The sequence below is a fragment of the Lathamus discolor genome, chromosome 4 (genome assembly GCF_037157495.1).
Source record: "Lathamus discolor isolate bLatDis1 chromosome 4, bLatDis1.hap1, whole genome shotgun sequence".
Lineage (NCBI taxonomy): Eukaryota > Metazoa > Chordata > Aves > Psittaciformes > Psittacidae > Lathamus > Lathamus discolor.
The window spans coordinates 7,210,811-7,234,808 of NC_088887.1; the positions used below are offsets into that span (position 1 = coordinate 7,210,811).

The following is a 23,998-nucleotide window of genomic DNA, read 5'->3' on the forward strand; positions in this document are numbered from 1 at the left end:
TGCATCTGGCATGCTATATTTAGCAAAGCTGTATCTGCAGCCTGTAAGACTTACTGAGGTATCACCAAACAGTCAGGAGAAGGAGCACAGAAGAGAAAAGGGCCCTAACAAATTAAAAGGACTTCAGAGAAGGTTTGTCACCCGCTAAGCAGCCAGCTAGCTTTACTGCTTCTATTTTGGCTTCCAAGTCAAAGCAGGAGTCTAGACAGGATAATCCACTCATAAAATAAAACCAAACCAGAACTATGAAAGCTATAGACCTGAAGGGTGTGGCTTTGCTTAGATTAAACTCCAAAGCCAAAAGAGCCTCTCTAGTGTTTTGGGTGGTTTGGTTTTTTTGAAAGCAGATGAGCTGTCTTGCTAGGCACACAAGTTAGGCTAGTTTTTGTGGACAGACCAGTATGTTTCCAATTACCTAGAAGATCTGTGGGCTGTAAATCTACTTTGCTTCACTTGTCAGAAAACCAAAAGGATTAAGTACAAGCCTCACATGCAGAAAAGTCTTACCAATTTGCTTCTGAGCCCCCCCAACACCATCCCCACCTCCTACCCCCCCCCCCCCCCCATCTGCTTTAGCTCCACTTAACTACTGAAAACCTCGATTTGCATGATACCAGATACCCTGCTGGAAGTTACCCCCAGCTGTGTGCTGGGCTGTAGAAGGGCCCAGTGATGGTCAGATGAAAGCTAAGCAATTTTAGAATCAGAATGAACAGAAGACTTGGGATTCAAATGCATCTCAGTGTGAACAGGCCTCACTGGCGTGCCTCCTCATTCCCCAAAACGTACTTCAGACCCTCCTTGCCCCTCTCCTTTGTAAGGAAAGAAAACCCCACCAAAACTACAGCACATTACATTCAAGGTGTCTTCATTATATTTAGATAATTCACCCTGCTTCAACCTAGAAAACCCGACCATTGTACAGAAAACTGGATTGCAAGAAGCGAAGTTATGCTATAATAGCCTCACAGGCTTCTCAGCTCAAACCTGTTCTTTGAGAGCTGTACCAGACCTCAAATCTAAGCTCAAAACAATCTCAAAACCACACAATCCTAAAGCTGAAGTAGCAGTACAGTTATGAAGATCAGGAAGTATCTCAGCTGTCTCATTATGCAAGTGCAAAGCAGAGGCAGTGAGGTAACTTCAACATGTGTCAAAAATAACCTTTCCCAAGAAAATCAAAAGTTCTCTCCCTCTGCAGCTGGATACAAACAGCAGAAATCACCACGCCTAGCTGACAGAATGGCTGAAGTCCCAATATATCAGAAATAAATGCAGTTGGTCTAGAACAGACAAGCAGCCATATGTACATCAGTAGCCCAGAACACTTCGCTGAAAGAGCACCTCATGAAGTAAAGGCTTAGATTTTATACCTGCCTACTCCAGGTGCATCAAAGTCAGGTGAAAGAGGAAACAGCTTGTCTGTGATCATACAGTAGATAAAGACCTGCCTGGAAGCCTAAGTCTCCATTTCTGGTCTAGCCACTTTTCCTTATTAGTCAACTAAGCTCACAAGAACATTCAGATTTTGAACCGTGACTGAAAAGCAGAAGCACTTCACTAGTTTGAAACAACTCAAAATTAATGTTCTCTCTCCATTACCAATAGCCTGAGACATCTTATAAATTACTGCCCCCTTCCATACCCACAGTGCCCCTGGATATAACAATTCTAACCCTTACTTGCCTCCTAGGAGAATGTAAACCTTTGCTAACCAGTGTTCATGAACAGCCTGATGATCCTCAGGTAAGAACAGACACATTCAAATCCAAAATAGAAGTGATGCTGGGTTCAAAAAGTGCCTTATTTACATACATCTGTATATCTCAGGGGCACTTCTCGTGCTTAGGTTAGGTTACAAACTATAGAACTAACGTACCAGGAGAAAGGCATTTCACTGCTTTGCACAAACTATTCCTGTGGGTCACTGAAACACCTCTATTTACAAATGCCCGTGTCCATCAGGTCAGTACAGAAAGAACAGCAGGTCATTCTAGGTCTCCTGACTGCCTTCAGATTTCACCCCTAGGGTTGGTGGGGGGTTTTCAAGGTGTTCAAATCACACATTATATAAATAACATAACATGAAAAAATAACAGCGCCGTCAGTTTTATGAGCCTACCTTCAAATACTTCTAAAGGAACAATCATTGCAAGCTATCAAGCACAACAACATATTTCACCCTCCCCTCCTTTTCCCAATTTTCAATAACAATGACTTTTTTTCTCAAATGAAAGCTAAAAACCCAAACCAGTCTCTCATAATCGCAATTTTCGACCTAATTTGTGATCTTTACTGACAAGAAAATCCAAGTGCCATGTAGAAAAAACTTTCACAAGCCTTCAACTGCTGCCCTGGGTCTCACCTCCTCTTCTCAAAAGAAGATTAATACAATGGTCAGATGGTGAAAAGGGGATTTCTTTTCAGGGATCAAGATGGGCCAAAAAACACATGGAGCCCGGAAAAGAACAGGGAGAGGAAGGATGAAGGCCAAGAGAGCTCAGGAAGCATTTCATGCATCAAGATCTTAACACGTAGCATCATATTTTCAATCCATTAAAAAAAAAAAAAAAACCACAAATAAATTACTCTGTCCTCGGGAAAGTTCAAACACCTTTGCTCAGTCACCTAGTGAAGGTGGTGTTCTGTAAATGATTTTGGCTCTATAAAGGCCAATAAAGCCTTGTTTTATTTCCTTCCCATAATGAATTAATTCAATATGCTTTGAAACAAATACAGTTACCCCATTTCAATGCCGTGCTTCTCCACTCTCAGGTCTTGAAGTCCAAGAGTCTCCAAATAACCAGCAATTCTTCTACGCACAGACTGCCTCTCTCATCCCCTCTCCTCCCCACCTCAGACCTCTATATTGACAAACTTGCTGCTATAAAACTCCCACAGTGGTCACTTCTTCCCTTCCCGTCTTTCAGCAGGGAGCATAAAGTAATCCTGATGTTGCCTGCTCACTTAGAGCAAATGGGATGCAAGGAGGTACTGCGCTTCTCTCTTATCAATTCCCAAACAAATGAAAAGACATAACTTCTCCCGTCCTTTCCTCCTCCTGCGGTTAAAAATATCTAGCACCTTCTCAGATTATTGGTCTGAACACTTGTAATGCTTGCCAAATGGGCAGGCTCTATGAGTTCTGAATCATTTCCACTGGATAGAAGTATTTTTCTGGCTCAACCATTGCCCATTATTTCCCATTTTAGAAAAGATTTAATGTGGCAAAAGAGGATGCACCATCTCTCTCGTCCTCAGGAGATGGCAGCAGAGTATGTGGCATTTGCTCATTAACTGCATTTTTCACAGAAACTAACAAGCCACTCATGTGAAATGAAGGCAACGGGCAAACATCACTCAAAAACTAAGACTAGGTTCTAAAGTACTTCAATAAAATGCCTACAATCCCTATGCTACCTTCCTATACTCCCAATCCTTCCTACTCTGTGGAATGTCTTAATCTGGTTATGGAATTAAAGTGGTAAGAGTTATAAATCAGGTTAAAGTACCTATAATAAACTGCGCTGAGTCTTTATAGACTAATTTAGAAGCTATTAAGCTATTTGTAAGCATGCATATAGGCAAGGTCTAGATTTACCATCCATGAAATTCAATGTGGAAAGTATAGCTCATGCTTGGACATTTCCAGGTTCAGAAAAATCCTAAAACCAAACAGTGATTTTCAAGCTCAATTACCTTTTTTGTCCCGCCAGCCGTGTATATGACAATTCAGCAGTTTTCTCCTAAACTTGGAACTTCCTCCCATATACGTTAAGCTCAGCACTGTGCTTTGTGACTGGAAAAACACCAGCAGTTCCGTATGAACTCTGTAAAACTAATTCAGGAGAGAAAAACATCTCCCTGTTCTCATGAGAAACATGCACAACTTCAGGACCTTGAAGGGTTTACTTTGTGAACCCCAGCCAAACAAACAGAGATATCAGAGCTGACCCATAGCGACTCACCCTACTTTCAAAACCACTATTGTTTTTCTGTTATCTCAGTACTCCCCAGCTGTGGTGTCTCTTCTACAAAGGCAGCTATAACAGCACTAGTCTGCAGAGGCTCTGAGTTACCAAGTTCTCTGTGGCAGCAGCTATCTGTTGTGTAGCATCTAGTCTGAAGGGCTCATTCCACAGCAAGTCAGGACCCTTAGAAACTACAAAGTGTAAGACTTAACTGCAAACACATAAAAGTTTAGAGGCAGTCTCCTAACAAATTCCTTACACAACAGTAGTACCATGTTACTTTCTAAGACAGCAGTGTAACACACAGCTCTCTGCCCCCTGGTTCAATCCATCTTTCATCACGTGGCTCCACGCATGCTGCCACATGACATTCCCATCAAAACTGGAGAGAGGTTTGGTCAATGTGACAGAATAACACGTATGCACAGGATCACAGGCACCAGGCCCTGCTTGTAACATGCACTACATGCTCTATATATGATACATGCTTTATGTATTTGATACTCCCGGTCATATAGCAAGTAGAAGCATACAACAGAGCATATGCACCCTGTATTACTCCCCTTGTGTAATGTGGTTTTAGGTAAGGGCAGCAAGGAAAGGCTGGATGACCTATTCTCACAGGCTTCATCTGAACATTACTGAAATGGGTCAGTAAAGCACCCTTGCTGTAAGACATCACAAGGCCACAGACAGTGACCAGCAAACACTCAAGAAACAATGCAAGTTTCCACTGTCTTTGCTTAAAACCAGTGGCATAACAACTGTACTGAAAATATAAAACCACTGAGCAACAAGTGACTCAACACTGCAAAAGCATGAAGGTGTAGGGAGTATTATTTACATCTGCTCTACAAACCCAGACAAATTACTACAGACAGTAGAAAACAAGTCCTTTCCATTGGAATTTTCCCTTGTGCAAATCCAATTCTAAAACAGATTTTCAAATTCCAGACCTAACAATAATAACATTTAGGAATACAATAAGAAGACGAATGAATCTCTAGAGAATCATGAAGTTCACTAACAGCAGTGAATTACCTCAGTTTTTTAACTCATCTCTAAACTATTAATATCATTCAGAAGATGAGGAATGAGTGAACATAAAGCCAAGTAACACGGAAGCAGTACCTAGTTCAGAAGCTGGTGTTTTATCTCATCAAACAATAGAAACTCCACAAAATTTTAAAGCAGCTGAGAAAGCAAAAAAAAAAAAAAAATGTTTCACCCTCCCTGAAATCAGAGGTCCTCTGTAAAAGTCACCTAATCTCAAACACCCCCATGAAAAGAGACTCTACAACCCTCTATGCACTATTACCATGGCTATGTGCTCTTTCGAATTCAGAGAGCTAAGGAGGGCTGCAAGCAAAACATGTTGACTACACAATCTCTTTCAGATCTGAAATTTCCAATTGTCAGTGGACTTGCTAGTTTCTTTTGTCATTCTTTCTCTGCCAAAGTAGACTGTTGATTATTACAGCTGATGTTATGGGTTTCAGTGCTCCCAAAGTTCTCTCTGCACTTTGCAGTGTGGGTTACTATGCAATGCATACGCTCCAAGGAAAAATACTCAGATGGAGTCAGTTTGTTCAAAGGAAATTCAAAAAGACAGATCAGAACCCTTCAAACAGCACATTAGCTTCTGTATGTTGGAAGTTGAAGCTTTAGATCTATTTTTGTACCCATTTTCTGACACTACTTGTTTTTTAGGGATCTTCTCCAGTCTTTGTAGCTTGACAAACAATTTGGTTTTGTTCCAAAGTATCCCTACATAATTTAATATATTCCTTCTGAAAACTTCGCCCAGTCCTTTGATTCTCTCACTGTATTTAAATTGAGTTATTTTTCAGTTTCTATCATCCTATGCGTTCAATCTGAATTTTTATAGAACACCTGGATTCAGTATGAAGATTTCAGTCTTCACCAAAATTTGCTGCGTGGTACTAACAGAGTTTTGACAGGAATATGCTGCTCTTCAAAGAGATGAAAGAGTACCAGAAAAGCAGAAATACACAACTATAGAACCCAAAGACATCAGTTCTGAAGTCGAATCAGGATTAAACCTGCCCAAAGTGAAAGCAAAGTAACAGAAATAAAGGTTTTGGTGCTCTGGAAGCAGAAGAGGGGTACACGTACCTTGGGCAGTACCACTGCATCGTGGACAGCCCTGACTGTGACTTGCCAGGAGACCTCCACGGCTCCCAGTTCACATGCCTGGGCCGGTTTCCACCTCACACCTCCATACCCGAGTAATCCCCTCAACTCAGGACCGACAACGGAGGATAAGAGAAACCTGGTTTTGTCAGGAGCACTGCTTAACAGTGACCACATCACCTGCCACTTTATCTCAGCTGACGAGCGCTGTTGCTCTTCTCACAGTCATCCTCTTTATAAAGTGACTAAGAGGTGAAGTGCCCTATTTTGCACAGGATGGTGCAGGCCAGTAAAGGATTTACTGATATCCTAAACACATCTATGTCGTGTCAGCTTAGAGTCAGTTTATTTGCAAATCATTGCTAACTTCTCTCTACAGATATCTGCCAACACCTTGCAATGTCTGAAGCTGATTACGCACTGTAAGAAACAGCTAAGCATCTGTTATCAAGCAGTCTTGTTGTGTGACCTCACAATGATTGCTAATAAGCTAAACCCCTTATCATTTCTAAGTAAAAGCTTAAATGCTTTGGCTTCATTCACCCTGCCTTAAGCTGCCAAACTGGAATAATAATACCCAGCATTGCATAACACCAGTTTCAAGGGGACTGGTTTAATGCTCCTTTGAGAAACAGCTCTGAAAAGCTTCCTTTGCAAACATGAAGAAACTGAGGCATGAGGCAGAAGGTTCATGTTTGGTGGCACACAGATGACTCTGACACTGACAAACATTAGGTGATTTAACCAACATTGAAAAACCTGTCCTAATGTGACCTGTGCAAGGTCAGGCAGGTCATCTGACACCCAAGCAAAACTGTGACTCTAAAGGCCTCCTGTCTCCTGTTTAATCACTGCTCCTCACTGCCTCCACTGAGCAGGAAACCGAGTGTTGCAGTCAGCCACGTACGAAATCTCCAGGTTTTCAAAAGTCACTGAGAAGTGCAGCCAGGCCCAAAGCAGCATTGCTACAGAGATCAGACACAAAACACAGCTCGTTTTCACCCATCTGCGTTGTACAGCCTCCAGGCAGACAAACACCTGAAGATCTAAACCAACAAAAGTACTAAGAGGATGTTACAAACAACAGCGCTGCAAAACCACTCGTCCGAGGGTAGCAGCTTCGTACAGACCCAACAGCGCTTCTTTGCTATGTGCAGACGGGTACGAACGACCAGTCAGGAGCATTCCCCGCGCCGACTGCTCCCCCCGTTTGTTGTGCCGATCGTTCGAGCCCGCAAGCCGAAATCACTCCGGAGCACGAAGAGCCGCAGCGTCCCACCGGCTCATCAGGTCTCCTTACGGCAGCAGAAGAGATTTCAGAGCGAGAGAACTCCTACTAAGAACACTTTTTGGGCGGAAAGGGCACCACAGGGCAGCCGAGCGACCGCCGGCTTCCCTCCCTCGAAGACACTTCCTCTGACACCAGCCCCGCGCGGTGCAGACCACCCGTCCCCCTCCCGAGGCGCCAGCGGCGCTGCTCAGCTCCTCCATCTCCACCTCCCGCAGCCCCCCTCAGCCCACCGCGCCTGGGCCCGCTCCGCTCGGCAGTCAGAGTCGGCGAGGCCGAGGCGGGCCGGGCCGGGCCGATCCCTGTGGGGCGCGCCGGGCCCGCACTCACCCCTTCATGGTGCGACCACGGCCTGGCCGGCACCAACGTCCGCGCTGTCTGCGTGCAGGTCCTAACGGTGCAACTCCGGCCTCGGCCTCGGCGGCCTCCTCTTCCTCTTCCTCCTCCTCCTCCTCCTCCTCCTCGGCCCGGGCAGCGCGGGCGGCTCAGCCTCCTGCTCCCGCGCCCGCTCCACATGGGCCTCCGTCCGCCCGTCCGACCCGCCCCCGTGACCCCTCACCTCACGCCACAACCCGCGCGCGCGGGGGGCGCCGGATCGCGCTGGGGCTCTTCCGGTGCACGCAGCGGCGCATGCGCGCGGGGGCCGGCATCAGCTGATCCAGCACCGCCGCTGCCGGAGGAGGGTTTCGGGTGTACCGGCGCCGGTCGCAGGTGAGACGTCCCGGTCTTTTCTGCTCCGCTCTTTCCGTCTTCCCCTGTCCTGAGGCACGCCTGGAGGCTGCCGTGCGCCCGGCGAGTCGCGGTGTGCAGGAGAGGGGATCGTCTCGCCCCTTCCTCAACCGTGGCCGTTGCCTGCCCGGTGGTCTGCTTGCCGAGCCGCTCTCTGAGGGAGCGCGCGCGGCCTAGGGCTCCGGGAGAGGGAGGTTGTAGAGAGGGCGTCCGACCTTCGAGGGCGCGGTGAGGGCGGAGGGCTGCGCTGCGTGCAGAGGCCGAGCCTGCCGCCTCCTCGGCTGCGATTGAAGCGCCCAGCGCTGTGTGCGTTATTCGTGCAGAGCCGTTCCGCAGTGGGAGAGCCCGCTGGCTGCGGCGGTGGCCTTCCGTGTCCCGTTTCTGTTGGCGAAAAGGCCTGGGAAAAGCAGAGTTATTCCCTGCTGACTGCTCTCGAAGATGCTTAAGAAGATGTACCTCATGGACGTATTAGAATCCATTTTAAACAGAAGTGGGGATAGTGGCTGCGTTTCTGTGCTGGGTCACCATTTTGGGTGCGTGGAAGTGGATCATAGAATGGTTTGGTTTAGAGAGGAACTTAAACATCATGTAGTTTCAACCCCCTGCTGTGGGCAGGGACACCTTTCACTAGGCTAGGCTCCAGACCAAGCCCTGTCCAACCTGGCCTTGAACACTGCCAGGGATGGGGCTGCCACAGGTTCTCTGGGCAATATGTGCCACTGGTTCACTACTTGCAATTGTTCTGTGCATTGACCATAGCCCTGCAGCTATGGTCAAGGCACAGTGAGTGAGCAGCAGAGTTACGGACCACAAATGTTGCTGTTGGCTTCTGACTGCAACCATTCCTTAGTAAAAGAGTCCACCTGTTCTTTTGCAGTTGAGAATACTGATGGTAAATTAAATGTTTCCTACTCCTGTAACTAGTAACATAATCCTGATCTAGATTAACTGTTCTAAATGTCACACTTAGAACTGACTTGGAGGTAAGAAAGAAGTTTTACATGACTGTGTTCCAGATGATATTGTACATGTTACAGATAGCTGTGACATCAGAGTATATGACGTGTGGAGATCTATCCATTCAATGCAGTTGCCCATAGTGATTTCTCCTGAAGATTTCACTAGCTCAGTGCAGAGAATTTGCACTCCAACTGGGAGTAAAAGCAATTTGGTGATAGTTCTACTCACTGCAATTCAATACTTGAGCAAACACCACCTGATGAAGTGGCGAGGGGGTGGAAAAGGAGGAAAACCTGCTGACAGACCGCTAAAGGTGGTTTATTAGCCCACCCATTCTTTGTATTGAGTGTAGGTTGGCATTTGCAAGTGGAAGTTTGAATAGCTGAGGCAGATCCTCAGCATAGTGTAAGTTGCTATACTTGGGCTGACTTTAGCACTCCGCAGGTCTGCAGCAGCTGAATGTTTGCCTTCTCTATACAGTACTTTTAAAGGCCTTTTCAATGAGCAGCAAGCTTAAATAATCATATCTACATTTTATTATTTTCTTTTTAAGAATATGTGCAGTCAGATCAGTGTCTACTGTTACCAAAAATATTGCAGATTACTTTTGCTGTGCCTGTCAGTTGATTAAGTCTTCTTGAAATCAGTTTTACTGTCTTTTGTGGGGAAAAACCTAGTCTTGATTCTATAATCAGGCCACAAAGCATGGCATTCAGAAACGATAAACCACCATGGACATCAACTTGAGAGGATGGGGAAGGAGAAATTAAGACAGTGCTGGAAAATGACTGCTGGCATCAGCTGACTATTTAAATGGGGGTTGAAGTCTTGTGTTGCAATAGTAACACAAGATCTGTTTCCTGTAAATGCAGCCTTTCCATTTACTAAATCAAGAATCCTTTTCTACAGATAGTGCTAATGACTGCTTACTACTACCTGCTTAATTTTTAGACAGCATTAGCTTAAATTTAACTCTTCTTTTGGTCTAAGTATATATCAACTGTTTTATACCTCTCTCAACCTGACTTACAGAGCTTGCAGGCTTCAGTGTGCTGTTGTCTAAATTTTTCTCAGTATGATTTTGTGCAGTCATCTTCCAGACAAACATGGGTACTGGTATTGGCCATTATCATCCAAAGCCACGATAGACCGGCAGATAACTGGATGATTCCCCTGGAGATACATTTAGAGGCACTGTGCTTCACCTCTTTTGTCTGATACAGTAACACTGTCCTTTGAGTTCCTGAGTCCTGAAAATTCCTACCAATGTTTTTCCCTCGTGCTTTTATATTGCCTGTTTGTGAGCCAAGGACGTGTTCCTAATTACTCTTTTTAAAAGAGTAGAATGATTACAGGATAACCTGTATGATGTCTTTGGTTACTTTGGTGTTGACCATAAGATGTTGTTTGTATGCTATTGCTGGGCAAGTAATAATCCCTCTTTCTCTTTTTCTTTCTCTTTTTTTTTTTTTTTTCCCTCTAAACCCCTAACAAACCACACAGTAATCCAACACTACGTTGCCTGGAGCTGGAATAGTGTTTTTTTTCCTTTCATATTTTTATCATTAGTTACAAAGAAATTTAGGGGATTTTAGACTTGGAAATGTTGAGGTATTGTTGAACAATGAATTGCTTTTAGACTGGAAGTGTACCGAGGAAAGGACAATGTAGTCAACTGGAATATATCACTCATTCAGTCTTACTCACCATCTTAAAACATGGGACTTCTTTAGCCTTCCAGCTGGACAGAGAGAAATAAGGGGGGGGGGGGGGGGGGAACCTACTCCATCAGAGGAAGTGGAATGAATCTGAACATTTCAATCTTTTCTTCCTGTACAGATTAAGCCAGTAATCACCTAAAGGCCTAACATGCAAAACTGGTTTAACCTTGATCTTATGGTTGTCATTGTTGTACCTTCTTTTATGTCCTGAAAATGGTTTTTTTGTTCTTCATATTATGCCCTGTTTGGAAGCTAAACTTATACTAAATTCTTGGGTTTGGTGAATACCTCATGCATATGTTCTACAATCTTGCAAATATTTTTTTGGGTTACTTTATTTCATTTGTGTGTTTATTTCTCCTGTTTTTGTCAAATACTCAAGTTAAATGTCTCCACTTCTCCAAGGATTGACTATTTGCCTCAAGATTTTTAGACTTATATATATTATACGGCTGCTATAACAAACTTTGCCTTACAAGGTCTGTCTTTACTGAAATGATTACCTTACTCTGTAAACCAGTAGGATGTGTATAGCTAAATCCTGCAAGTCATGGTCTAACAGAATTTACTATGACTTAACCAAATGGCAGATGAAAATCAGTTTTAGCTTCTGAGCTTATTTTCTTTGTTCATCAGCCCGATTACCCTGCTGAGCTTTTGTAACAGTAAATGGTACTGCTTGCTCTTTTCAGAAAAGGTTTCTCTGGCAGTGATATAATACATGCATGCTGCCTTCTGACAGGCCTTTCATTTTACCAAAATTTTGGAGAGTCCATTGTGGGTGTCTTAAAATGGTCATATCTGAAGTAAGTGGGAAAAACTAAAACTAGTATGGGCAACTGCCATTGTGGCAATGTTTTTATAGTGCTAGGCATTCTGCATTACCAACCTGACATCTGCTTAATCCTGAGAAGAATAATTTTGAAGACTATTGCTATCGCAGTTAAGCGAGACTCATCCTGCTGAGCAGTTAAATGAACTACAAAGTCTGCTGAAAATAGACTCATTGCAGTTGTTTAAGAGATAAGTGGTGTTCCTAAAGGGTACCTCTGTAATGTGAAAGTCTTATCTTTGTCCTCAGTCAGTTGAAGAGTGCTCATATTGTAAGGATTCTCATGGCCAAGCTGAAACGTTGGTGTGTTCAGCTGACCAATCTGACTTTTTGCCACATGGCATCCCAAGAAAAAAACTGAAATCTGCACTGTGAAGATGCCATGTTCCCATGCTGTGTCCCATCTTTAGGATGCTATAAGCTATGCTTGCTTCCTGGAGTGGATTGTTGTTGTTTAAGACTGTGCAAAAGGTAGGTGTCTGTGTTGCTGGTCTGCATTCTGTGCCCTAAGCATGAAGACTAATCCTGTCATGGCTGGGATGGTCAGGTGTGATATGGAATTAGAAATGTTATGGGAGAAGGTATTAACTTCATAGAGACAAGACTGTGCCCTTATTAGAATAATTTATTATAGCAGGACAGATGCTTTCAAGTATGAGAGTTTCCTTTAATGACCTGAAGAATGATTTGACTTTTTTTTTCCTATTAGCAAAGAAACTACATCTTTCATGAAGTTCAGTTAGTGGGACAAACATTTGTTCCTTCTCATTATTACACTATATTTTTCTTTTGTTTCTCACTATAATACCTTAAAAAGCAGCTCCTCGGGAAAAAGAAAAAACCACAAAATGGTATTTCTGACTAACTGGAGATAACATTGGTAAGGCCTTCTAAAGGTGATTATTTTATGTGAATTTCCTCTAGATCCTTGAAATCTTGGGTTGGTTTTTTTCCATTGTGAGATGAATTTTCATCACCTGGTAGATATTCAGACAACCATCACAATATGTAGTTTAAACCATGTTAAAATGTAGTATGTTGGAGGAGCTCTTGTTATTCTAAAGAAGCTGTAAATACGTCATGTAATTGAATGCAAAATCTCCAAATGTGGCTTAACTTGCTTTAAAACATAAGGATGATGTTTTCCATTACAGGAAAAGTTGACCTCAATTTAATTTTTATTTACTGGAATCCAATGTCAGTGTGTGTGGTGTTTCCAAGCAGGTGTTTCATTATACCAGTGTGCTGTAAAAGACTACTTCTGTCTGCTAGGGGTATTAGATCTTTCTCAAAGACCTTCATGCAAACTTACTCCTGGTTCAGCTTTTAAAACCAGCTGTCAAATAACCTTGGATAATAAACTGAAGATTCTGTAATATTCCAGCTTTAAAGACTGATCTGAAAACTAAGTGTAATGATAAAATGCTTATTCCAAACTTGTGCTCAGTATTTTAGCTATTACATTTAGGGACAAGGACTTACATGGCGAGGCTCGGATAGGAGCTGATGTGTTTTCATGAGCCCAAGTTACTAATATGTTTCTGCATGTAAAACTGAGCCTGACTTACAAATCTAGTAAAAGTTGTGTTAGGAAATTGTGCACCTTTTGTCTGGTAAGAGTCTTTAGCTATTCGGAAATGACTACTAAACTGGAGTAAAGTTGCTACTGTGATCACCTACAGCTTTGTGTTCATCTCATTTTGATGTTTGTCATCTTAAAGGTTAGAGCAGTGAGAAGTGTTTCAAGTAACAATGCCAAATACACCTAAAAGTAGAGTGACTTTCATTTAGTAAAAGCAAGGGCAGATCTTATCTTTGCAGTAATGTTAGTGAGGTTAATGAAAATGTTGCTTGTCGAGGGAAGGTGACTGAGAGCACTGCACTAAGCAGATGGCTGCAGGACTTTTCAGTCCTATCAGCTAGATCCAGGATCAAGGCAGCCACTGTGGGACACAGAAATGAATATTGTGTTAGTGTTCTGTGTTACGGCTTGGATCTCAGTAGCATTAGATCTTTTGTATGAAAGTCTATCAAGCCAAACAAGGGCAGAATGTGTAGCAGGATGAAAGGAATAGCAAGTTTTTTGCAATAGGAAACTTGTGAAGCAGTGTTGCAAGTAAGAAATAAGGGGTGGCTCATCTCTTTCCACCTCTAGAGCTCCTCTGGAGAAGCTTTCTGGGCTGAGAGGAAAGAACTGGTGTAGAAAACCCTATTATGGAAACTTTGTGGCATGCAACCAGTCAGCTGGTGGTTTGGTTTTGTTTTTTTTTTTTCTTTTTCTTTTCCACATGAAAAATGTGTGGGTTTTTTTTTCTAATAATAGGAATATTGTAATAGATAAAACTTGGATCTTTATCAGTTCTAGATACAGCATGACCGTAGCATTTGAAGACAGAATGCCGGTTGTCTGAGCTGATCAAACCTTCAGTGGTAAAAACAATTCTGCAATGAATGCCTTGCCTGCTTTTCTTCCTTGTTTTATTGCTGCTGCTAACTTCACAGTTCATGGCAGGGGGGTTGGAACTAGATGATCTTAAGGTCCTTTCCAACCCTAACTATTCTATGATTCTATGTTTGAACACAACTTTTTCCTCTAGTCCTGCTCTGGGCTAACTGAATGAATCTCCTAAGCTTCTGAATAAAAGCTTGGGTGCTTGAATAACAATTGGTGGTGATGGAATTTGCACAAACAGCCTTCACTCCTTGTCTTCATGGGAGGGGAACGTCTTTCATGCTGTATGTATCTACTGCATGTAAATACATTTTATATGTGTTTAGCTTGTGTGCAAGGCATGATGTTTGCTTGGAGTATTAGACTTGTATGTATTGGCATACCCACAGGTAAGTCTGCATCCGTTTTAAGGAAGAAGGCAATGAGAGCTTGTGATGGGCTTTGTGAATTGCCAGGTTGCACAGTCTCACTTTGCAGTCATTGTCTGCTCTGCTGATAGTGGCAGCATAATTCTGTTTCCTGTCTCTTTTCTTGAGTGCATTTGGATTTGCCTGTACATGTACTGAGTAGAATCATATAATCATAGAATAGTTAGGGATGGAAAGGACCTTAAGATCATCTAGTTCCACCCCCCCGCCATGAGTAGCAAGCCTCATGTGAAAGGAAGGGGCTTTATAGTACCCAAGAAACAAGTGGTGTGAAAGATGAATTGCCTTTTATGGTTGCAGATGGATCCACAGTGAGTAGATGAGCATCACTTAAGTAGATTCCTGACCTATCAAGAGCAGAGGTGGCCTCAGAGTGCCCTGTGGTAACTGGAATTGTACGAATAATTAAATGAAAGAACATCAGTATTGTTGAGTTTAAGAAACAATGATACTTCTATCTTGGAGTTTATTGCAAGAGGTTGGTACAGTTAGCTTCTTGATGTTTGTGTGAAGACTAAGCCATATCATTGTGTTGGGCTGGGGACTGACTAGCTGTGAAGTGGCTTTGCTGGAAAGGACCAGAGGTCCTGGTTGCCACCAAGTTGAATGTGAGCTGGCAATGTGGCCTTGTGGCAAGACAGCCAGACTACCCTGGCATTAGGAAGAACACTGCCACCAGGTGCAGGGAGGTGTTTTATCCCCTCAGTTAAGCTCTGAGGAAACCACATCTGGAGTGCTATGTCTGGTTCTGGGTTCTCCAGTAGAAGGAAGTCTAATGGAGTGGGTTCAGAAAAGGGCCACAAAGACTGTTAAGGTTTGGAGAGATGAGGGGAGGGTGAAAGAGCTGGGATTATGTAACCTCAGGAAGAGCAGGCTCCAAGAATCTTAATGTATATACATACCTAATGGGAGGGAGCAAAGAGGATAAAGCCACCACTCTTTTCAGCGCTGTCTGCTGAAGTATCAAGAAGGAATGGGCACAAACCGAAATATAGGGAATTCCCTTTAAACGTAAAAAAACACTTTTCTGCTCTGCCTGAACAGAGGAACAGGTTGCCCAGAGAGTTGGGAAGTCTTCATCCTTGGGGGTAATCAACATCCAGCTGGAGGTGGCCCTCAGCAGCCTGCTCTAGCTTGCTCTGAGCAGGGCCTTGGAACTAGATGATCTCCAGAGATGCCTTCCAACCTTAGTGATTCTCAGTGATTCTATTATTTGGTGGCTGAGAAATCTGGAGCAGTTTTCCCTGCTGTGTTATAGTACAATTATAACTCTGCATAGTATGAAGATACAGATTTCCTATTTGGCTTCCCTTCCAGGTGACCTGTGTTAGAGTTCTGGGCATGCTGTTTCTTCTGGGACAATATCCTGAATTGCCTGCACTGGTGCAGAAATGCTGCCAAACTTCTGCATTTGACTAGTAACTTAGGCTCTATTTATTTAACACTTCCTCTTAAAACTAGTCTGTTGGAGGGGGAAGTATAAACTGCCCAAGTTACAGGAAATCTGTGACAGTGATTATCCTATTATTTATGAGGCCCTTGCAACGCATCCTCGTTCAGCCAGACACTGGGATTTATGCAGTGTACCAAAGTCGGCTCTGGTGAACACAGTGCGTGTTGGCAGTCTTCATTCTAAAGCATGTCTTGAATGCAATGCTAAGCTGACTGTGCTGTGTGGGTTCTGATCTTTACTATCCTGCAACATCTACATTTTTACTAAGAAGAGGAGGAGGGCTTTTCTTTGGAAAACTTTATTTGGCTACATTTTAATGTGTGTGCCTATTAAGCTTCCATGAATATTGAAAGTAAGGGCTTATGTTCTGACTCAATTTTTCTACCCTAGGAAGTCAAATCACATTACTCTGTTTCAGATATAGTAAATTCTATGATCTTAATTCAAAATTACTCTAGCAAAATGAATCCTAGCACTGGTAACAGTACTGTAATGCTGCAGCTTCTGAATTGCTGGCCTTGTGCTATTTACTACAATTTTAGTTAGTATATTTAAGTAATTTGATATGTTGCTAATGATAGAACTTGCAAAGATAGTCTTGGGAAGCTGTGAAAACTACAGGGAACTCTTCAACTTCCTGGGGGAGAGCCAGCATAACTGCTTGTCTTCTGTACCACATACAGGACAATTTGTCGGTGCCCATCAGGCTTTGGCTGTCACTCAAGGTGGCACATCAGTCTGCTTCATTAAGGTGCTGGATGTTGTGCAGCTTCACCAATGCTTTCACTAACTAGGGGAAGGGGCTCTTAGCAGAAGCAGGCCCCACAAGACTGTTTTGACGGTCAGTACCTGTTCTACATACTCAAGCAATTAGGATTACAGTGTCTTCAGTGCCTCCTTGTGCAGTCTGTTATTAAGCAGTTCCGTTAAGCTCTTCCAGAACAGAACATTCACTGCCATGGATATATTAGACTGGAGGCTGGGGAGTAAACAGATTTCAACAGAAAGCATCTCTCTGAAGGATTTTTATGTAGTAGTATGCACCGTTTGGATTACCGGCTTTGTAGGGGGCCCTTAATGTGAACACTGAATTTCTTCTGCCGGGTTCTGTGCAGTGAGGAGGGCACAGATGGGAGTTCAGCTGGGCTCTGGGAAGCTTGATTTGCTATTGCGGCATTCCTGAGTGCTGGTGGGAGAGAGAGAGACTGATGACTCACCAAGTCAGGTGGTTATGCCTCTGCTGTGTGTCAGAAATTGCTTTCCCCTCTGCAGCAGGCTTTCTCATCCCTCTGTCGGGGCACGAGAAGGACAATCATTTCCTAAGTGGTAGTGCTTAACTGCTGAATTCTGGCCTTGCTGCACTGTTACTCCCTGTTTCTGCAGAATAAGGTAAGGACCTGTGTTTATATGATAAAATAGTGATGGATTTTCTTCCATGCTGTGAGAAGGTTCCTTGTAAAAATCTCGCTGGAGTCTTAATTTTGAAGAGATCTTTGTGGTAAGGCAGTTAATAGTGTAAATTCTGGGTCTGATCAAATGTTTGAACCAGAACCAAGGAACCGTAACAGAAAACAGGTTTTTCCAGCATTGAGAGCTAGACAGTTAAATTTTGGAGGTTACTGTGTAGCCAAATTGCTGTGCTGGGGTTGAAACCAAGATAGAAAACTTGGGTTGTTTGCCCTTTGTTGTTTAATTATGACTAAATATTACTTTAATAAATCACTTTTCAGTCAGAGATGGTTCTTCAGCAAGTAATATGTTGATTTCTGGCACCGCTAGGCAGAATATGTCCATGTTACAGCTTAAGAGCATGTTTAAAATCAATTGGTGAACTGTTGAAGATGAGAAAGATTCATGTATGTAAGTTGTAAAGGATGCAAGATGCATCTTTGCTCATAAGGGAATTAAAATTAAGCTAATATCCTGTGTAGGTGTGCTAGTGGACTTTTGTAGGAGTGGATTGCATATAGTGCCTAATACCCTGTGTTGGCAATAGGCCTCTGAAAGACTACAGGAGCTCAGTAGCTTTCCAAAATGGCTAACTACCATGGTTTCTGGGGTAAGTACATACTGCCTGCACATGCATCATGTTGTGTTTAGCAAATCCTGGCGTGCTTTAGGGAACTCCATTGTATCTGAGTAATAACACTGAAAACATTTAATAGAGTAGGTAGGTAAGGCAACGTTTCTGCCCTCAAGGACTTTTCCATATAAAATGAAAATCTGTTAGTGCTAATACACTAGCACAAGAAAACTATGCAGAGATAAATAACAGCATTTTGTTTTCTTAATTTGCATTCAATGTTAAACGATGTGTAGCCCATTAAAAAAGAGGTCAGCTTGTCTGGGTGAGGACTGGCTTTTTAGGCTGTGTATTTTGTTTGGAGGTATATAGGAGATGGAGCACAGAAAGGTGAGGAAGAATTCACTGTGCCTTTTTCACTAGGAATAGTTAATAAATGTGTGTTTAAAAGCAGTTGGTGCAGGTGATAAAAGTCAGGACAAAACTAGGGTTTGTTGGTGCATTGCTAGGTGGCCTAGGAGAGGAATCCATTCCTTTTTACCTGCCTTCGTCCCTCGTTTGGGAAAGTGGCTGTAGGAAAAGAGAGCGAGCAGAGCAGCCACAGCAACAGGAGCTGGGTGTCAGGATGTTGCAGTTTAACTGCAGAATGACTGCTCTGAGGTGCTTATTTGCCTCCCTGGAAGCTAAGCAGCTGCTTGCAGTGGTGGTCAGCTGAACTGTGGGGTTTGGGTAGGAAGAAGAGTTAATGTAAATTGAAACTGGCTGGTGTTCTTGCTTCTCCTTGCTTCGTAAAGTGACTCTTCTCTATGGGCCCCTGTACTGTCTCACTGACAGTGTTGCTGATTCAGTTATGAGAATCTGGTTTAGCTCTCTATTCACACAGAAGATTTTGGTGGTAGGGCTCGAGTGTTCTGTGTGGTGTGTTGAAGTAAATGCTTTGGGTAGATTTATAAGGCAGGCTGCTTTTTCATATAACCAGTAACTGTGCTTCAGTTTTACAACATTTTAATTGTTAAAAGCAAAAAAGCTAAGGTAGCTATGTTAGTCTGATCCAAAGCAGCTCTTACCAGTTGCTCAGGAACTGCAGATTGCTTTGCAAGGGCCTCCCTTCTGCCATTTGTTAAGAGGATGCTTTTGAGAAATAAGTAGTGAAATTCACATTGTCTTCTGGGCCTGGACAAATTTAAATGCTGAGCTATCATTATGGAAAGGAAAGGGGTCTAACAGATACCTGACATGTGACTCTGCCTTTGAGCTTGAGAGCAGTTAGCAGTTCCACTCCTTGGTGGTAGTGATCAGCTGTTGGGGTGGCTGTTGTGAAATGAATCAGTGGGAGCCATGTTAAACACAATCCACTCCAATGAGGCACGGAGCCTGGAAGAAGCTTTTCCTTCAGGATGAATAGGAGTTTGGAATCATTTGATCCTTTTCTCACACAGCAGAGCCAATGTTTTTAAAACATTTAGACGGGGAAGAGGCTGAGGTATTAAAAAGCTGGGAAACAGTTACAAGATTTTAAGAATAGCAGATGTCTGTTACCTACTGCTCCTGAAGAGCAGGCAGGAAAGCATCCTTTAATGATGGTGGATAGGGTGGCAGTGTAGCTGTCGTTTTTCTCATAGTAGATGGGTCAGGTTTTCAAGCCTGAACATGCCACTGTATTTGCTGCCTTGCAGAAGATGCTAGGTTAGGTTAAGCTTGCAAAGACTGTGAGTGTCAACAGATGCTTCACCCAGTTCACGTCACCAAACCACAGCATCGTACACTGGGGCTGCCATACTGCACCTTTCACCAGTGCTGGGTGGTAGACATGGTCAGAGAGTTGCCTCGCAGTTCTCTAACACTAATCAGTTTCCAAGGTAACACAAAGCAGGATAAGGGCTGACAAAGCAAAACCATTATTCTTATCGGCACCAGAAGCAGGCCAGCCCAACTGTCGGATCACAGGACAAACATGGATGGAGGACATCTTCTGAAACAGCTTTTCCTGTTCTCTGAACAGTGACTGGCAAGAGATGGCAGTCAGGTTTTTAACTGTTGCAAGTTGGGGTTTTGGGCCATTATTCAGCACAATCTTCCTGTAATGCTCCATGGGTTTCACTGAGAGCAAGGATTGTGTAATACCTCGCTGTGAGGCATCTAGAGAGAGCTCACATGTTTGTGTGCTTGTGGAAAGGTATATTTCTTCTGAGTGCTGTTGATAATGCAGCTTAAGATAGCAAAAATAGAAGTTTCACAATTAATGTTTGTAATACTGCTTTTAGGGACCCTGGCAGTAAAGCAGCACCAGAACATTCTCATGCTCAGAATCATAGAAACTCCATATTTTGAAGGGAGAATAAATGAGATGTGGAAGACAGAAGAGATTCTCCATTGTTTAAATATCCTGTTATTGGAGTTGGAAACAGTCCAGCAATGTTAGGGCATTTTTGGAGTGTAACTGTTTCGCTCAGCAGTGTTTTGTGGAGCATATTATGGAGTGATGTTCCACTCCTGGTGTTCTGCAGTGGGGGATGATTAGTTCTTTTGTTTGCTTAAATAAGTTACCTTTTAACTTTTTATAGCTTTAAAATCAGTATGGTTAAGGTGCTTGAGGTTGTATGAGTTTGGAATTCTTTCTCACTAGAAACAAGGAGAGAGCAGAGGGAGGAAGAGGAGGAACATACAACATATGTGTACTCTTCAGGACTGATTCGTCTTTTTTCCTTCTCTGCAGTTGAACAGACAAAATGAACTTTTCCAAGCTACCCAAAATCCGTGATGAGGAAAGAGAGGCTTTCGTTGGTTATGTCCATGGAGTCTCAGGACCTGGTGAGTATTTCATAGGATCTGTTTAATCTAATGTCTTGTTAATTTTTTTCACTTGGAGGTGAGCTTGGAAGTGGAGAAGTATAGTAGAACCTTTTCCTGGGCTGGCGGGGCAGTGGGCTTTTTAAGAAGGATCACTGATTGGTCTGATAAAATATTAAGAAATATGTTAACAGGATATTACTGCTAATTCATCTTATTTAAAAATGTCATGAGCAGAATCAGGCTTAATAATGATGATAGTAATACCAAAGGTAGTAAGCTTTCTGTATAAGAGAAAGCCACTTGGTCAGAAATCTGCAGGGCCAGTGCTTCTCTAAAAGCGTGAGAGATGCATAGTCCAGTCTCACTGAAATGCAGTTTGACCCTGTGATTGCTGAAATATTCAGTCCCTTCCCATTATCAAACTGTTCTGTGTTACTGCACCATAGGTTGGAGGAGCTCAGTGAGGAGCTGTAAAGGTCAGGGAGTGTGGCACAGTGTGGTGGTAGTAAGACTGGGAGAAGGAGGAGGACTCCTCCTCCTTTATCAGCTTAAATAGTTTCTTTACACTCTGATGGTAACAGGTTTTGAATATCTGCAGACTCTACCAGCTTTTCTGCTCCCTTCTACATTCTCTTCAAGAGTAAAGAAAGGGATGGGAAAGTGAGAACAGAAGAATAGCATGTATTTTTGTTAATGCAGCTTATTTGATGAGTAATAATCATTAGCTCATGTCTACCTAAATAAGTACCTGTTCTTTAACTGCCAATTCCTTAACTGCAGAAGTGCTACTTAAAACCAACAGCTTTATTTCCTAAAAAGTGGAAATATATTTTTATGTAAATAGGTGAACCCTGTGTGGAAGATTGAGATCACAATATAAAAGACATAATAAATTTTGTCTTAAAGCAGCTAGGCCTCCTGTATGACTTGCTGAAACCTAACCCAAAACAGTTTTAAGGCCCAAAACATGCTGTAAAACAGTCTTCATTCGTTGAAAGTTAAGTGCCTTCATGCGACTTTTCTACAAAATAGCAAAATAGCGTTTCCTTTAAAGCTTTGTAGGCATCTGCCACTCTAGATACAAGGGTATGTATTGCCCTTAGCAGGCACCTTGGCTTGATCTACACATGGAAATAGATTATGTGAGCATCCAAATGCTACCAAGGTAAACAGAAGTTTGAGTGACTTGAAAATTATGGTCCCCAACCACAGGTTTATGAAGCTATCAGGTATCAGGTGGCCTTTTTCCATTTTCCTGTATGTTTTAATTTGGTCAGATGGGAATGTGGCCTAGCTCACTGAAAGGGAGAAGCGTCTGTGTAACTTGTCTGCCAAAGGTCACTGCATCTCTAAAACTCTAAACATTCACTGTCTGTCAAGACAGATAAGAGATGATGGCATTAATTGTGACCTACTACATTCTGATAGTGTCCTCTTACTGAGCATAAAGGAACAGTGTGAAAAGTACGAGGAAACTTTTGTCTTTTAAACTAGAAATGTCAGGATTTGTGGCAGCCTACTTACCCCTTTTGTGAAATCAAGAATGCACTTGTGATTTGGTTGAATCCCAGAATTATGCTGTGCAGTTCTTACTGACTTTTGATGGGTAAATTTCCGGAGCTATAGGAAAAAGTCTCACCGACATGCCTGTCTCTTCCAGTGGTCACGGCGTGCAACATGGCAGGCGCTGCTATGTACGAACTGGTACGGGTAGGCCACAGTGAACTGGTGGGAGAGATCATCCGACTGGAAGGTGATTTGGCAACTGTTCAGGTGTATGAAGAAACATGTATCCTTTCCACTAATCCCTCTGGGCCTGGCAGACTGCTCAGTCCAGGGCACTGGAGTGATGAGGGTGAAGACGATGACCAAAACTGAGTGAGACCAGCAGTGGGTACTTCCAGTGCCAGCAGGACATCTGTTCTGCACATTTTTGGTAAATGCTGATGGCTATGAGGTAAATCTTGTCTTGCGTGGCTGTGCGCTGAGGAGATTTCAAGTGGACATCAAATAATGTGTGCCTTAGAATTGAAGTTAATTTCAGTTTAAATAGTAGAGCTCATTCTTAAGGAAGTTGTCTGACAAATGTTAACTGTAAATGGCAAAACTCTCGAGTAGTATTTGTTGCATTTATTTTCTTTGCTTTTGAAACCTATGATTGTTTAAGAGGGCAGGTTGCTGCCTTCTGGGCAGAGTGCTTTGCCAGACATAATAGGTTATATTTTTGTGTGCTTACAGCGTGCTTACAGAATCTTGGTTCAGCTTAGAACACGGCATGTATCCTAAAATCTAGTTGACATAAAATATATTACACATATATGAGAGAATGTCAGAAAAGAAGTCATAAAACTTGAAGCCAGACCTTTTTATTCCTTGTATTCTTTTAAACTTAAGAGTTGGCTCTCTCTGTCTTGTAGAGGCTGGGGAAGAACCCTGTGTTGGCTCCCAAAGTTCATTCTGAGGAGCCGGATGGTAAACTGGTGACTATCTCTTCTCTGTACCTAATGATTTACCCTTTTAGATGGCATTACCATTGTAATACCTAGTAAGCTTCCAATAGTACATGGAGCAAGTTTAAATATAGTTTACTCTTAAGTTCCTCATGAGAGGAGGCTGCCATAGGGCTCTCTGAAGTCAGCTTGCGTTTAATCTCTTCAGTCTTGCGCAGGGTTTTGGGGGTTTCTTTTGTATTTTAGCAGGGCCTTTATCAGGCTTCTGGCCCTTTGCACAGGAGTCCACTGTGCGCCTTTGGAGTTAGATAGTGCATAGACTGGACAACTTAATAATGGAAAGGAAGGAAATAATGCTAGTCTTGGACAAACTCCCTTTAAGATTAGACTACTGTCAAAAAGGCTGTGGAAGGCTCAAGGTCAAAACATTTGTGCTCTCTAACAAACAAAAATCTGTATATTTCCTAACATTGTCTGCCTAACAATCAGACCTGTTTTCTAGGTTTGAAGATGTAAGAAATGCTAGATGTTTTGTCATCCTGATGCCTGGCACTCCAACAAACTCATCCAAACAGTTGACTTGAACTACTGATCATGAAGCAGAGTATTTACCACTAGAATGAGCAGCTTTGTTGCCTTAGCAGTTTCAGCTTGAGTATAAAGCATACATGCTTCTCAAATGATGATGGTTAATATAGTAATAAAAATATTACCTTAAAGTCAGAAAGGAGGTTCTAGGTGATG

General features: G+C 42.8%; 2 protein-coding genes across 7 annotated transcripts in view; one reads left to right on the plus strand and one right to left on the minus strand.

The window, feature by feature from the left end:
* NAA50 (N-alpha-acetyltransferase 50, NatE catalytic subunit) overlaps window positions 1-23,998 on the minus strand; it is a 209,607-nt gene that overhangs the window by 14,027 nt on the left and 171,582 nt on the right. For 2 of the 5 annotated variants that reach the window (XM_065676168.1, XM_065676167.1), the window contains exon 1: window positions 7,744-7,823. In XM_065676168.1, coding sequence (XP_065532240.1) covers window positions 7,744-7,751 — 8 coding nt within the window. In that variant the 5' untranslated portion in view covers window positions 7,752-7,823. Of the gene's footprint in view, window positions 1-2,743; window positions 2,935-7,743; window positions 7,829-23,998 lie in introns of those variants that run through there. The other 3 variants (XM_065676170.1, XM_065676169.1, XM_065676171.1) reach the window with 2 other exon arrangements.
* Window positions 8,001-23,998, plus strand: part of ATP6V1A (ATPase H+ transporting V1 subunit A) — a 30,768-nt gene continuing 14,770 nt past the window's right edge. Inside the window, exons 1-4 of one of the 2 annotated variants that reach the window (XM_065676160.1) lie at window positions 8,001-8,124; window positions 17,261-17,377; window positions 20,728-20,822; window positions 22,465-22,593. In XM_065676160.1, coding sequence (XP_065532232.1) covers window positions 20,741-20,822; window positions 22,465-22,593 — 211 coding nt within the window. In that variant the 5' untranslated portion in view covers window positions 8,001-8,124; window positions 17,261-17,377; window positions 20,728-20,740. The remainder of the gene's footprint in view (window positions 8,125-17,260; window positions 17,378-20,727; window positions 20,823-22,464; window positions 22,594-23,998) is intronic. The other variant, XM_065676159.1, reaches the window with a different exon arrangement.